This window comes from Brachycentrus maculatus, unplaced genomic scaffold (genome assembly GCF_059751285.1).
Source record: "Brachycentrus maculatus isolate JH-2025_06_01 unplaced genomic scaffold, ASM5975128v1 h1tg000235l, whole genome shotgun sequence".
In the NCBI taxonomy this organism is placed as follows: domain Eukaryota; kingdom Metazoa; phylum Arthropoda; class Insecta; order Trichoptera; family Brachycentridae; genus Brachycentrus; species Brachycentrus maculatus.
This window is the reverse complement of record NW_028280986.1, coordinates 917,896-930,473: the sequence shown is the minus strand read 5'-3', so window position 1 is coordinate 930,473 and position 12,578 is coordinate 917,896. Positions and strand designations below refer to the sequence as shown.

Genomic DNA, 12,578 nt, shown 5'->3' with positions numbered 1-12,578 from the left:
TTTTCCTATTATTTTTTTTGACATCTCATCAAAGATGAAGAAGAATAAGAAGAAGTCTGGGCATTAACGGGGCTGACTACCGTCATAGGCTCACATAGTGATTACTTAAACCAACCTATGACGGTTGTCAGCTCCGTAAATGCCCAGACTTCCATATTCTTCTTCATCTCTGATGCGATATCAAAAAATTAAATGAAAATAACTCCTGTAATTGGAGATAATCCAAAAAGTATCGGGACACACTCAAAAAATTTTGCTTTTTTTCTTGTGTTCCAATACAAAAAAAATACATTCTGATAAATTATTTGTTGAATAAATATTTATAAAAACCATATTTTGAAAGGAGCACTGAATCAAGAGCTAATATAGAGATCGTAAGCATAACATATTCCCTTACATGTACATACAGCTAATATAAGAGTTTCTGCTTAATAAAAATTCTTTACATCTCACCAATAGATGTCTAATGAAGTTCTAGTGATTCAAGAACAAGGTTTCTAAATTGTTTCAAATATATAGAACTTCCAAGAATTTGAGTAGTGTGGTTGTCAATAATGGGTAGAATTGGTGAATGTTGCACGTGTGTAAAGTGATCACTTAAACCAGCCTATGACGTGTGTCTAAATGGGTCTAAAAAGTTGAATTTTGGATTGCACATAACGTAAAAAATATCCAGGCATTGTGGAACGCTGCGTAAAGATGGTGACAGGACCCTTGATGACAGTAACTGGCCAGAAAGTAAAAGATGGTGTTATACGAACGAAAATAATGTACAGAATTAAAATACCATCATTTGAAAAATGAAACAGTATGAATCATAAAAATTACTTTCATTTTCACACTCAACTTTATATAGAAAAATCTGTGAATTTAGTGATTTTCATCATTTAAAAAATATGTACAACGACAATTTCTAAAATGTCAATTTAAGAAATCGTCTTGTGTATTTATTGTATTATTCTTTTATTTGTACATTTTTTTCTTATAAAACTGAATTTTTTTTATTTTGTGAGAATTAGGAATTTTGCTGAAAAATGCCAAAATGTATAAATTTCTAGTCTGTAGGTTTTTCGTTTTTAATTATCATAATGTATTTTTATTTATATTTATAAATTTTATCAAACTTAATTTAGTCTACTTTTAGACATTTTTTGGGAACATTGTTTTCCAGTTCATTGCTTTTGTAAAAAGTTATATAATTTTGAAAATTTATAAATATCTGAAGAAATACGCTTTGTGATGCTTTTTTACTATTAAAATGTAAAAACGTTGCAAAAATTTCCGATAGTTTTATGATACGGAGAGAATGCTTTGAGTAAACGAAGGACCCAGGAGTTTTTTGCTTTTCTTAACTTCAGGTACAGTTAATGTCTCATTCTCTAGTTTATCCAGTATATGTCGATAAGTGTTCTTAATATATTATTTTTAAAAGTGAAAATGATGCTCTGATCTTGTGGCTGAATTAAGCATATCGTGTTGGGTGGAAGAAACACTAATTTCTCATTAGATTTTTTTATACGAATTCGGATATCAAAAGACTTGATTTACATACGAAATTAAGGGATGGGTTCCATTAAATCTGAAAATCGTATAACTTCAAAATCGCATAAAAAAGATCCGCATAAAAACAGACCCCAGTGTATATATAAACACAAATACATTTATATGTTTTATGACTATGCTTAATAATACATATATATGTACATACATAAAATAATTTGACGCAATGACTTTTTTGTTTCATAAGAACAACATTTAGAGTTGTAATCATAATTTTACATTTTAGTGTCTTGAATTAATTATATATTTTTTTTTATTATTTTGTACATTATTGTGAGTATAAAAGCCGTTCTTTCAAAGGAACATTACTTACAAGTTATATTGGCATAGTACTGTATACATTCCTGTTAGATTTTCCACTGCTCACTATGAAGGGTGCCTGTATCGTCGTCCTGCTTACCGCATGTGTTGCACTCGCTCAGGTACATACAGTGTCCCATAATCCAACGTTTTCCTTTTAAGGAGTGTAAGGCCCCTTAGGACTCACCAATAAAAGAAAATATGACCTCAGTAAAAGTGCCCTAGTCTTCTATTTACGCCTTAAATTAGTTTTTTGAGCGCCACTTCTTCAAATTTTAATTCTATTTTATGTTTTACAATAAAATATAAACATTTTTCACTTTACTAAACCAGAGCAATTGTTTACATCGAAATTCCTAATAAATTAAATAATTGTAAAATCAGCACATTTTGCATTAAAAAAAAAACATGACTTTTGTTCTAAAGTAGAACATAGTTAATTTTTTACTGTTTTTAAAATCACATAAATTGTTATTTTTTGACATCTCATCAAAGATGAAGAAGAATATGGAAGTCTGGGCATTTACGGGGCTTACGACCGTCATAGGCTGGTTTAAGTGATCACTTTACACACGTGTAACATTCACCAATTCTACCCATTATTGACAACCACACTACTCAAATTCTTGGAAGTTCTATATACAGTATCTACTCAATGAATTAGGGCCACCCATTATTTTTTTGAATACTCTGAAATCTTTTGGATTATTATATTTATTTTACATAAATACTTTAAGTTTTCTATTGACATCTAATATCATGTATATTACCTTCAATAATATGTAAAATATACCTGGATTATTTAAGCCTTTACAAAATTTCAAACCCTTTTTCTGAGAAAGGTCCCTAATTAGCACAGGTAGACAGATAGTTGAAAGTTCAAAAAATAGTCCTATCTCATTTATTAGTGAAGTTTCTTGAGTTCTGGTTGTTGTTTTGTTCAGAGAGGTTATATAGTCATCGTGTCTTGTGAAAAAAACTTAATTTTTAATTTTAGTTCATAAAGTATAAAAAAAAATTGTAAACACAAGTGTTTTTTTTGAAAAGGACAAAATGAAAAAAAGTAAAGACATTTCTGAGGAAAAAAAGTCTAGTGTTATAGTGCTACTGAAATTAGGAATACTATCTAATAGAGAAATTTCAAAAAAAGAAAACGTTTCTCGTCAAACAGTGGATAGAATTTCAAAATCAATAAAAAATCAGTCACCCGCCACCAGCAATCGGCGAAAGAACTGTCGTAGGATTAAAAAAACAACACCGAGGACTGATCGAAAAATCGTTCAAAGTGCCTTAGAAAACCGTAGTGCATCAGCAAAAACATTAAAAATAAAATTGGAAGAAGAGGGTATAAATATATCGGTATCAACACTGAGGCGACGTCTTTACGAAGTAAATCTGAAATGCAGGCGCCCTGTAAAAGTCCCAAAATTGACACTACGAATAAAAGCGGATCGATAAAAATGGGCCAGGCTACATCGAAATTACTCGGTAGATGATTGGAAAAAGGTATTTATTTAAATTGAATTTTCAACATATCATTTTAGTAAATAAACTTATATATTTGAATTAAACTTAAATTTTCATTATTTTTCAGGTTATCTTTAGTGATGCGTGCCGGTTAGAAGCCGTGACAGAGAGCCGTCGATTCGTCAGGAGAACACCAATGGAACGTTACAATGAGGCCTGTGTGGTAAAAGTTATCAAACACCCCCCTGCAACAATGATATGGTCATGTATTATTAACAATTTACCTGGGCCGTTGTTTTTCGTGGAAGGAACAATGAACCAAAATTCCTATAAGCAGGTCCTCGAACGAATTTTATTGCCCTTCTACCATACACTCGACCCAACAGAAGGTCCATACACCTTCATGCAGGATGGGGCACCTTGCCACCGGGCTAAATCAATAATAAAATTTTTGTCTAACAAAAATCTGCCTTTGCTCCCCTGGCCTGGAAATTCTCCGGACCTTAATCCTATAGAAAACGTATGGAGCATGTTAAAAAATAAGGTATACTCATTTCCAAATCCGACAGTAGACTGTCTAAAAAAAAATATTAAAAAAATTTGGTCAGAAGACGAAGAAATAAAAAACATCATAAAACAGTGCATTTTAAGTATGCCAGAAAGAATTGAGGCAGTTATTTCTGCCAAGGGTGGAAATACTAAATACTAACTATATTTATATGAAAATATATGCATAATTTAAGCGTAATAAAGTGTTCATGTGTAAATAAAATTCAATGTTGTTTTATTCAAGGTTTTCTCTGAGTTATTCCTGTTTGAATTGAGAAATTGCGCGAAATTCTGCGTGGCCCTAATTCATTGAGTAGATACTGTATATGAACCAATTTAGAAACCTTGTTCATGAATCACTAGAACTTCACTAGAGACATCTATTGGTGAGATGTAAAGAAGCTTTTTATTAAGCAGAAACTCTTATATTAGTATGTGAGATCCGAATCCTGGATTATAATCACACACCTGAGAAACGCCAGAAAATACCATTTTCATTTTTATTATTAAGCTTAAAAAAATATATATAAAAAAATATCACATAAATTGAATAACTTTTTAAAATAACTTTCCAGGTTAGCGTCATACATTTTATTTCAGGGTGAAGAGTCAAAGTTACCTAAAGATTTATTTTAAAATCATTGACCGGGTATTAATTTTTTTTTCTTCCAAAGCAAACCAGTTTTGGTAAAATTTTGGAAGGCAATCAACAGAATAGTTATTTAGTATTTTGAAACATAAATTAGTATCCTAAAATATGAACCTACCTTAAAAGTCTAGGTACCTACTCTTGTTTGCAAATTCAAATCATGTTGAATTATTCCAAATCACACATTATTTACTATTACATTCCAAAATTTTATCATTTTTACTTATAATAATAACTTTATTTTTTATTTGTTGTGATATCCAACCAGATTTATTGCATTACTATGGTTGGTAATTTTTTTTAAAAATGTATGTGGTCAACTCATTTTGAAATATTAAAAAATCAAAAATTACGAAAGTCATCTCAAAATACCATTTCAAATGTCAATTTATACAATTTTACTACTTTAAGTATAAAAATAAAACACTTTTATAATACCAATTTTTAGTTAATTTGTGTTAACACGAATGGTTTCACAAACTAGTTAATTCCTGTAAAAATTCAATGCTTAAAAAAATATTAATTTTTCAGTTTATTTTTTCGGTTTGATTTAAAATTAAAATATTTATGCATTTTTGTTTACTAAGTCAACCATTTAAAACACTTTTAGCACAGTTGGATTAAGTTTCGAATTAGTTTAAAAAGTTTTCCAATGAGTATCCTCATGTCACAATTCATATCTTTTTACAAAAAAATCCACTCTCCGCCTCCATAGTGTAATGGTCAGCACGCTCGACTACCGTTCTGGAGGCCCCGGGTTCGATTCTCAGGGGAAGGTTCAAATAAATATAAGTGATTTTTCACTCATATATTTAATTAATATTACCCTGAAGCGGAGGGCTGATCCCCTTTCCTTCATGTGTTTACGGTCAAGATGGCAATGCGTTTATATGATGCAGTTCCTTATGCATCGGGTGCTAATAAAAGTTTGAAGAAAATGAAGAATTCCGCTCCAATTCACCATAGAATCGTGTTTTGTTAAGGGTTACATTGTCGTAATATTCGCATTCGTTTCTTGATATTCTTTTTTTTTTATACATGGCCAAATTATTTTTTTTATACACAGTCAATCATTCATAAGCGACATAAATATTAAATATAAGGGAAAACGGAAGGTTAAAACGTAGTTGTGATGAATAATGGGTCTGAGAATCAATATATCGCTCACTCCTTTCAAGAACGTCATAAATCAAAAATCGTCAATTTTCAGTTGTGCGTGTTTTCGGAATGCCCATAAAATGTACTATATCCTAGCAAAAGAGGCATATTTTTAACTTAATATTTACCCGCTAAAGGGCAGAAAATGTTGTTTTTGCATTTTGAAGAAAACGTATTGTTTAATTTTTTTTTCAAATAAACTAAATATTTTTCAAATGGGGAAAAAACCTTCAGGGTTTACCTTAAAAGATCTGTTGCACAGTCAAAAGTTCAAGAAGTTGCTTGACAGTTATTTTTAACACATTGTATTATATTTTTAAACTTTAAAAACGTTCTCCTGAAAAATCATGTTTTTTGATTTATGACGTTCTTGAAAGGAGTGAGCGATATGTGACATTTCTAGCACAACAATATTTACTTTCAATCTGGATTCATCCATTTTTTCTTATATTATAATTTGACAGAGAAAAAAATATATACGAACTTGAGGTGAACATAATAATTATTTTATTTATTTGTTCACAGAGCCAAACAATATTTCAGAAGATAGGCATAAAGAAAATAAGTTTGCTGTGCAGAATACAAACAAAAATTGATCAAGCTCTTATCGGTTCAATTACCTCTACTGATTTCGCAGATGCCGACCCTAAACAATTTGATTATGTGTATTGCGTATACAACAAGTTGGGCGTGGTAGACACCGATGGAATTGCAGACCTAGAAAACATTCTGAAGATGCTACCCAAAAATTCGAATGTCGCGGGATATACGCTTTACATAAATACTTGCAACACTGCAATCTCTGCGGGGTTCAGCTCCGAACCTCCAGCCGCAAAAGCCTTCCTCTTCATGGAATGTTTCAACACTTTGGCTTTGAGCCTGGTGTTTCCTCCTGCGGCCTAATTTCAAAATAGGAAATTTTCACTTAGGATATAATTCGAATATGATTTTTTTTTTTCAATTTAAATAATCATATTAGATTTATTACATTACAGTATAACGGAATTGAAGTAATTAGTGAATATTTTGCATATATTACAATCAATACTAAAATGCTGTTGATATTCAGATCAATTAATTTGACGTTGCACTGTTTCGCCACTATTTTTTACAAAACTTCTTTCCACAAATAAAAATCCATTTACAGTCTGTATGGTGATTCATTTTGAAACTCTAAGAAGCACTGAATTCTAAGAGCTAATATAAAGATCGTAAGCATTACATATTCCCTTACATGTACATACAGCTACATTAGAGTGGGACGTGAAAGGAAAATAGATATCAAAGAGAAATGGGTCTAAAAAGTTGAATTTTGGATTGCACAAAACGTAAAAAATATTCAGGCATTGTGCAACGCTACGTACAGATGGTGACAAGTGCCCAGATGACAGTAACTGGCCAGAAAGAAAAAGATGGTGTTATATGAACGAAAATAATGTACAGGACCAAAATACCATAATTTGATAGTAAGAAACAGTATGAATCATAAAAGTTACTTTCATTTTTACAAAAAATGCCAAAATGTACAAATTTCTAGCCTCTGTAGGTTTGTCGTTTTTAATTAACATAATGTATTTAAAATAACTATAATTGATTGCAAAGATAATCTTACACAAAAATTTTATCACACTTAAAATTCTAACACATTTGAAAAGTACCGGGATCCACGGAAAAATATGGACAGCGCAACCTATCCCTTTGAGCGCCGCGCGCCGGCCGAATACTGATGGAAACAATGACTTACTAAAACAACGCTACCTATTTATAACAACATAAAGTGCAACTCAAACAAAAAAATAATCTAAAAAAAACTCTTACTACTACTACTACTACTACTACCATCACGCCGTTTTTGGCAGAGAGGATGGAACCCCACACTTTTCTGTCCTGACATACACTCCACGCCTCCTTCACATCCATACATCTAGTCATACATCCCCTCCGATTACGCAGACTTTTGACACCGCCAGAGTTTAGGTTCTGATTGATCTGATTGTGCCAAGTCTTTTTCGGTCGTCCTCCTAGAAAAAACTCCTAATTGGAGATAATCCAGATTGTGAACAAGTGTTTGGACGCACTCAAAATGTTGTAAAGCGAACCACTTCAATTCAATATCAGAAGGTTATATAGCGCACCTCGGCTTATTCGGGGAAAAGATCCAAAGGGTTACAGTTTTACTGAAAGGAGAATGGAATAAAGGAAGAGAAAAAAAAAGTGAGAAATGTGTGAAAAAATAGGAAGTGATTTAGCTTACACTCGGTGGATTCACCTGACAGTGGGGAAGTTGGCCCAAGAAATTTAATCACAAAGATCAAAACGTTAGGAGAGATGTCGCTTTCACCTCTACCTAAAGGCGTCTCTGTCTGTATTTTATCTTTTATACAGATACGGCTAGAGATAAACAAAATATAAAACTGTAAAAAAGTTAGTATCATCAAACTATCCACAAAATCAAATTGAAGCAGGAATAAATTGAAATGGGAAGCAAATTGATCTTGATTTATTTTCCTACAAATCGAGATACAAATCATTATCATGAAAGAATTAGTTCCCGTTTATACCTCGCATAATTATTCATCGTAAGGCATTTTGTAACCTCACATGGTAATTTCTATTTTTACTTGGTAAATACCACTTTTTCTTAAAATATATTTTGTGTCACAATAGATTTTAAGAAATAGTGGTATATACTAGGTAAAACTTAAATTCTAAATGGATAGATATTACCACAAAGTGACTGCCAAATCAAAAAATTAAATTATTTCAATACAACTAAGGAAAATGTGAACTCACTCTGTCGTCCACATGTGTACAACACGTCTTATAGATAAATACCATTTGAAACTCTTACACGAAACAAATTTAAAACAGAGGCAATTATCAAAAGGCAAAAAATATCTCGTATGAGTTCTAATGAATGGGAGACATTTTTTGCGCAAAACCCTCAACAAAAAATTTGACAAATTAGTTTTTAATGGGTGAAATAAAAACACAAAATTCATTTATTCTACATTCTTTATTAATAACCTACAAACAGTCGTAATTCAAAATAACGGAATAGTATTATTGAATTAGGTAACCACAATAATTATTATTAAGTATCGATTATCACAAAAAAGCACAAAATATTAAATCTTATTTTTAAAATTTGATCAGCAAGAAATAAAAAAATAACAATCTTAAAAATTCAGCAAATATTTCCACATACAATATTTTTATAGTAATAAACTTTAAACAAAAATTAACAACAAAAAATACATATGAAAATATAAACATTTGTAATGACTAAGTTATTATTATTATACTTTGAAAGCTTGTTGTTTATAATATGTACTACATATTGTGGGTATAGTGGCAAAAAACATTAACCCTAAAATCCCTGTTTGAATAATCCCTGTTATTTAAAGCTTTTAGCCTGAATAAAATACTCACTATTAAACTAAAGAATTTAATTTTAAAACCACACATATATGACATTTCAAACCACCTAGTGTATTTTATCGGTTTAAAGAATGTTGAAAAATTTATAATACTGCATCATTAAGTCAAAATTGCATTTGTTTGAGTTAACCTTTTTTGCCTCTACACCCAAGCTATGTTTATTATTTTACCCACCAGAAATACTTTTATCTAAGAATCGGCGTGATCAAATAGGAAAAAGGTAGCGTATTTATACATATTAACACGCTATTAAATTACCTATATAAGTATGATAACAAGGTTACAAAACATATATGATGGGGTTTTTAAATAAATAAAGTATGTTGTATGTGAGAAAGCGAAAGTATCAATAAAAAAGAGTCATTTAAAATAGGTTAAATTTCTTATTACATATTATCACTAAGCTTCGAATCAAAATTGATAATAATTTTATGGAAGACATTATTTGCAGTTATAGGTAAGAAAAATCACGATTTTATTATGCACTTACTTTAGATATAAAAATGAAATACTTAATAAAGACCACTCTTGAGTTTATTAATGTGAACACTAGTTTCGAGAACTAATGATGTTCTAGAATCTAGTCATGTTTATATTGTTAAACTCAAAAGTTGTCTTATACAAGTGTTTTATTTTTATATTTAAATCATTGTTGTACCACAAAGTTCATTAAAAATCAATATATGTACCTACATTAACACATTCGAGGATTCTTTTCATATATATACACAACTCTCCCAAATAGATTATTTCTATTTTAAAATTTTCTCCGTATCAATTATTTTACTGCTTCACATTTTGCATGACATTTTATGTAGGGACGCAATATTATATAATTGCTTCACTTTTTATAACTATTATTGTTTAGCTGATGCCTATACCTGTCAATTCCTATGTATGAGACATAAATTTCAGTGCTTTGATCAAAACGTTTGTGTCAAAATACATATACTTATTGAGGACATAATATATTCCATATATACTTCCCGTATCATTAAGATTTTCAGCTATTATATTCTTAAAAAAGCGTAGAATAAGAAACTATTTCAACGGGCAAACGTACTCATTAAAATGTTTCAGACTTCCAATGTATAAATTATGAAATTACTAAATGCACACTCTCTACAGATTGCACTTGAGATTGCAAAATGACAATATTTCACTTCCTTTCACCTAAAAATAATGTGGACATTTATTTTAACCCTTTTCTACATTAAGTCCTCACATGATATCTCAAAATTAGCCGGGTTACTAGCTAATTGTTTAAGAAGAAAAGAAAGTTGTTTTAAAAAAGTACTTATCATAAAAAATTGTTTACAGCGAATTACTACAAAATAGTTATACAAAAAAAAACACCTGAAGGAAGAAAACTGGTTTTGCAAACAATTTAACATACAACCATTGTGCTAGTGTTTTGAAGATCCATTCACGCATTGAAAATCTGTTGATTTTTAATATTTTTGTCGTTTGTTCAGTAAATTGTTACATTATTCATATTCATTACACTGTTTTGTCATATTCAAATAAAGATTTTTTTTTCTTCTAACATTATCATAAAAATGTTATAATCCCATATTTAGTTCCTCAAATACATTTGAGGCCCTAATGAAATTCCTAAAAAATAAATACTTGTAAAAAATTGTTTCTGTGTATAATTACCTAGATAAATACCACAACTACTTTGCAAATTTTTATTAATTGGTGACTCCTAAATAAATAAAATTTTAAAAACTTTGTAATATGGAAGTACTGAACTGTTTTTTTTTTGCTGTGTAGTATTAAATACATTTTAAAAACAAATAAGTACTTTCAATATTAAATATATTCTGATATTATTTACTACATACTATTTTTAAAAAAAGGATATAAGGAGCCAAAGGGGGGAAAACGAAGAATTCACATATTTTTGCATAAACAGTGTAATTTTGCTTTGTTTGAAGACCATCCCGTTAAATTATTTAAAAATTAAGACCTTTTTAAAAATCCACAACTATAACAAAACGACAAGAAATAAAAATTTAAGTAATTAATTTATAAAATAGTCATCAAAATTTGTGTAAAAAAACACACACCTACACCCATTAGATTTAATCCATTTCCGAAATTATATCGCTATCCATAAACCACAAATGGCCCTTTACCGTGTTGCATTTTAATGATTCTTTGTAATATATTATGAAATGCAACACATTGACTGCCAAATTAGAAATAAATGATCCTTGGGGCCGCAAGTGCATACAAATGTGAAGGTTGCAGTTCATTTTATGATTCTTTGTAATATATTATGAAATTCAACACATTGACTGCCAAATTAGAAATAAATGATCCTTGGGGCCGCAAGTGCATACAAATGTGAAGGTTGCAGTCCATTTTTTTGTATTGAATGTTTTTTTGTACTGAAAATCTGGGCCAATTTGGGTAATTTGTCCAGGCGGCCACACAGAAAGTCCATACATTTACATTACATGGCAAACGTGAAGCGCATCCAATTCACAGAACGTAAAATCCAATCCATGATTGGAGTTATATTTAACTCACGCAACCTCTTGACTAAACACAGTGTCAGTTAAATATAACTCAAATTTCCTTCAAAGTTTTAATCATGGTATGTAACACTTTATAAAGTTTAAGGATTCTTTACGACACGTTATAAAGTTCAATGTTTATTTTAAATATTTAAATAATTAAGTAATACTTGAAATTCAATTTGATCAAAGAGGTGATTCGTAAAATAAGTTATTTGTTAGTAAAATTACTAACAACATATTGAATCACCTCAGCAGACCACTGCGTGTTGCCGCGCGATTCATTGGCCGAATCCCAACTTCTTAGGTGCGATTAAATCCTTCGCCAAATTAGTCAGTAGCGGGGGATTCAATAGTCTCAGAGTTACTGTACAGAACCCCCTAAAACGTTGAGATAAGTACCGCATTATCAGAGGGAACGTTAAAGGGGCAAAATGTTTGTATATTGTATTTTAATCTAATAATAACGCATTTCAATCGTTTCCGCTGGTTAAATGTAAAAATACAATTGAAAACATTAACCCTCTACATATAATGTTTATTCCGATAACGCGGTACCTATCTCAACATTATAGGGAGTTTATTGATTTGTATCGATGCAATGTTATATTGATTGCTAATTGCATGAAGGCATAGTGACTTCTAGTGGAAGTAAAAATCATTAATATTTATTTCTACTGAATCCAGGATTTACAGCATAGTAGCCAAACATGCTTACCTCTACACTATGGAGATGGACAAAATGTATGGTCTTGTTAATAGTAACTGTAACATTAACTTAACTGTAGAATGGAAAAAAATATAGAAAACTTCTTTTATTTGCATGGTCAAAATCAATGACAGTGGCAATACTTGATCAATTCTACAGATAATCCGGTCAAAATTCATTTGAGAATAAAACAAATTCAATAAATTACATACAAAGAAAA

At 30.3% G+C, this 12,578-nt stretch overlaps 1 protein-coding gene across 2 annotated transcripts; it reads left to right on the top strand.

Annotated features, from left to right (window-relative positions):
- The first annotated feature begins 1,873 nt into the window (after nucleotides 1-1,873).
- LOC148306623 (uncharacterized) lies at nucleotides 1,874-6,832 on the top strand. 2 transcript variants are annotated; one of them, XM_088264656.1, is made up of 2 exons: nucleotides 1,874-1,982; nucleotides 6,209-6,832. In XM_088264656.1, the coding sequence occupies exons 1-2, from the start codon at nucleotides 1,929-1,931 to the stop codon at nucleotides 6,584-6,586; spliced, it is 432 nt and encodes a 143-aa protein (XP_088120782.1). In that variant the 5' UTR covers nucleotides 1,874-1,928; the 3' UTR covers nucleotides 6,587-6,832. The 2 variants fall into 2 exon arrangements, with proteins under 2 accessions (XP_088120782.1, XP_088120783.1); XM_088264657.1 differs by lacking the exon at nucleotides 1,874-1,982 and adding an exon at nucleotides 4,699-4,811.
- The last annotated feature ends 5,746 nt before the right edge of the window (nucleotides 6,833-12,578 follow it).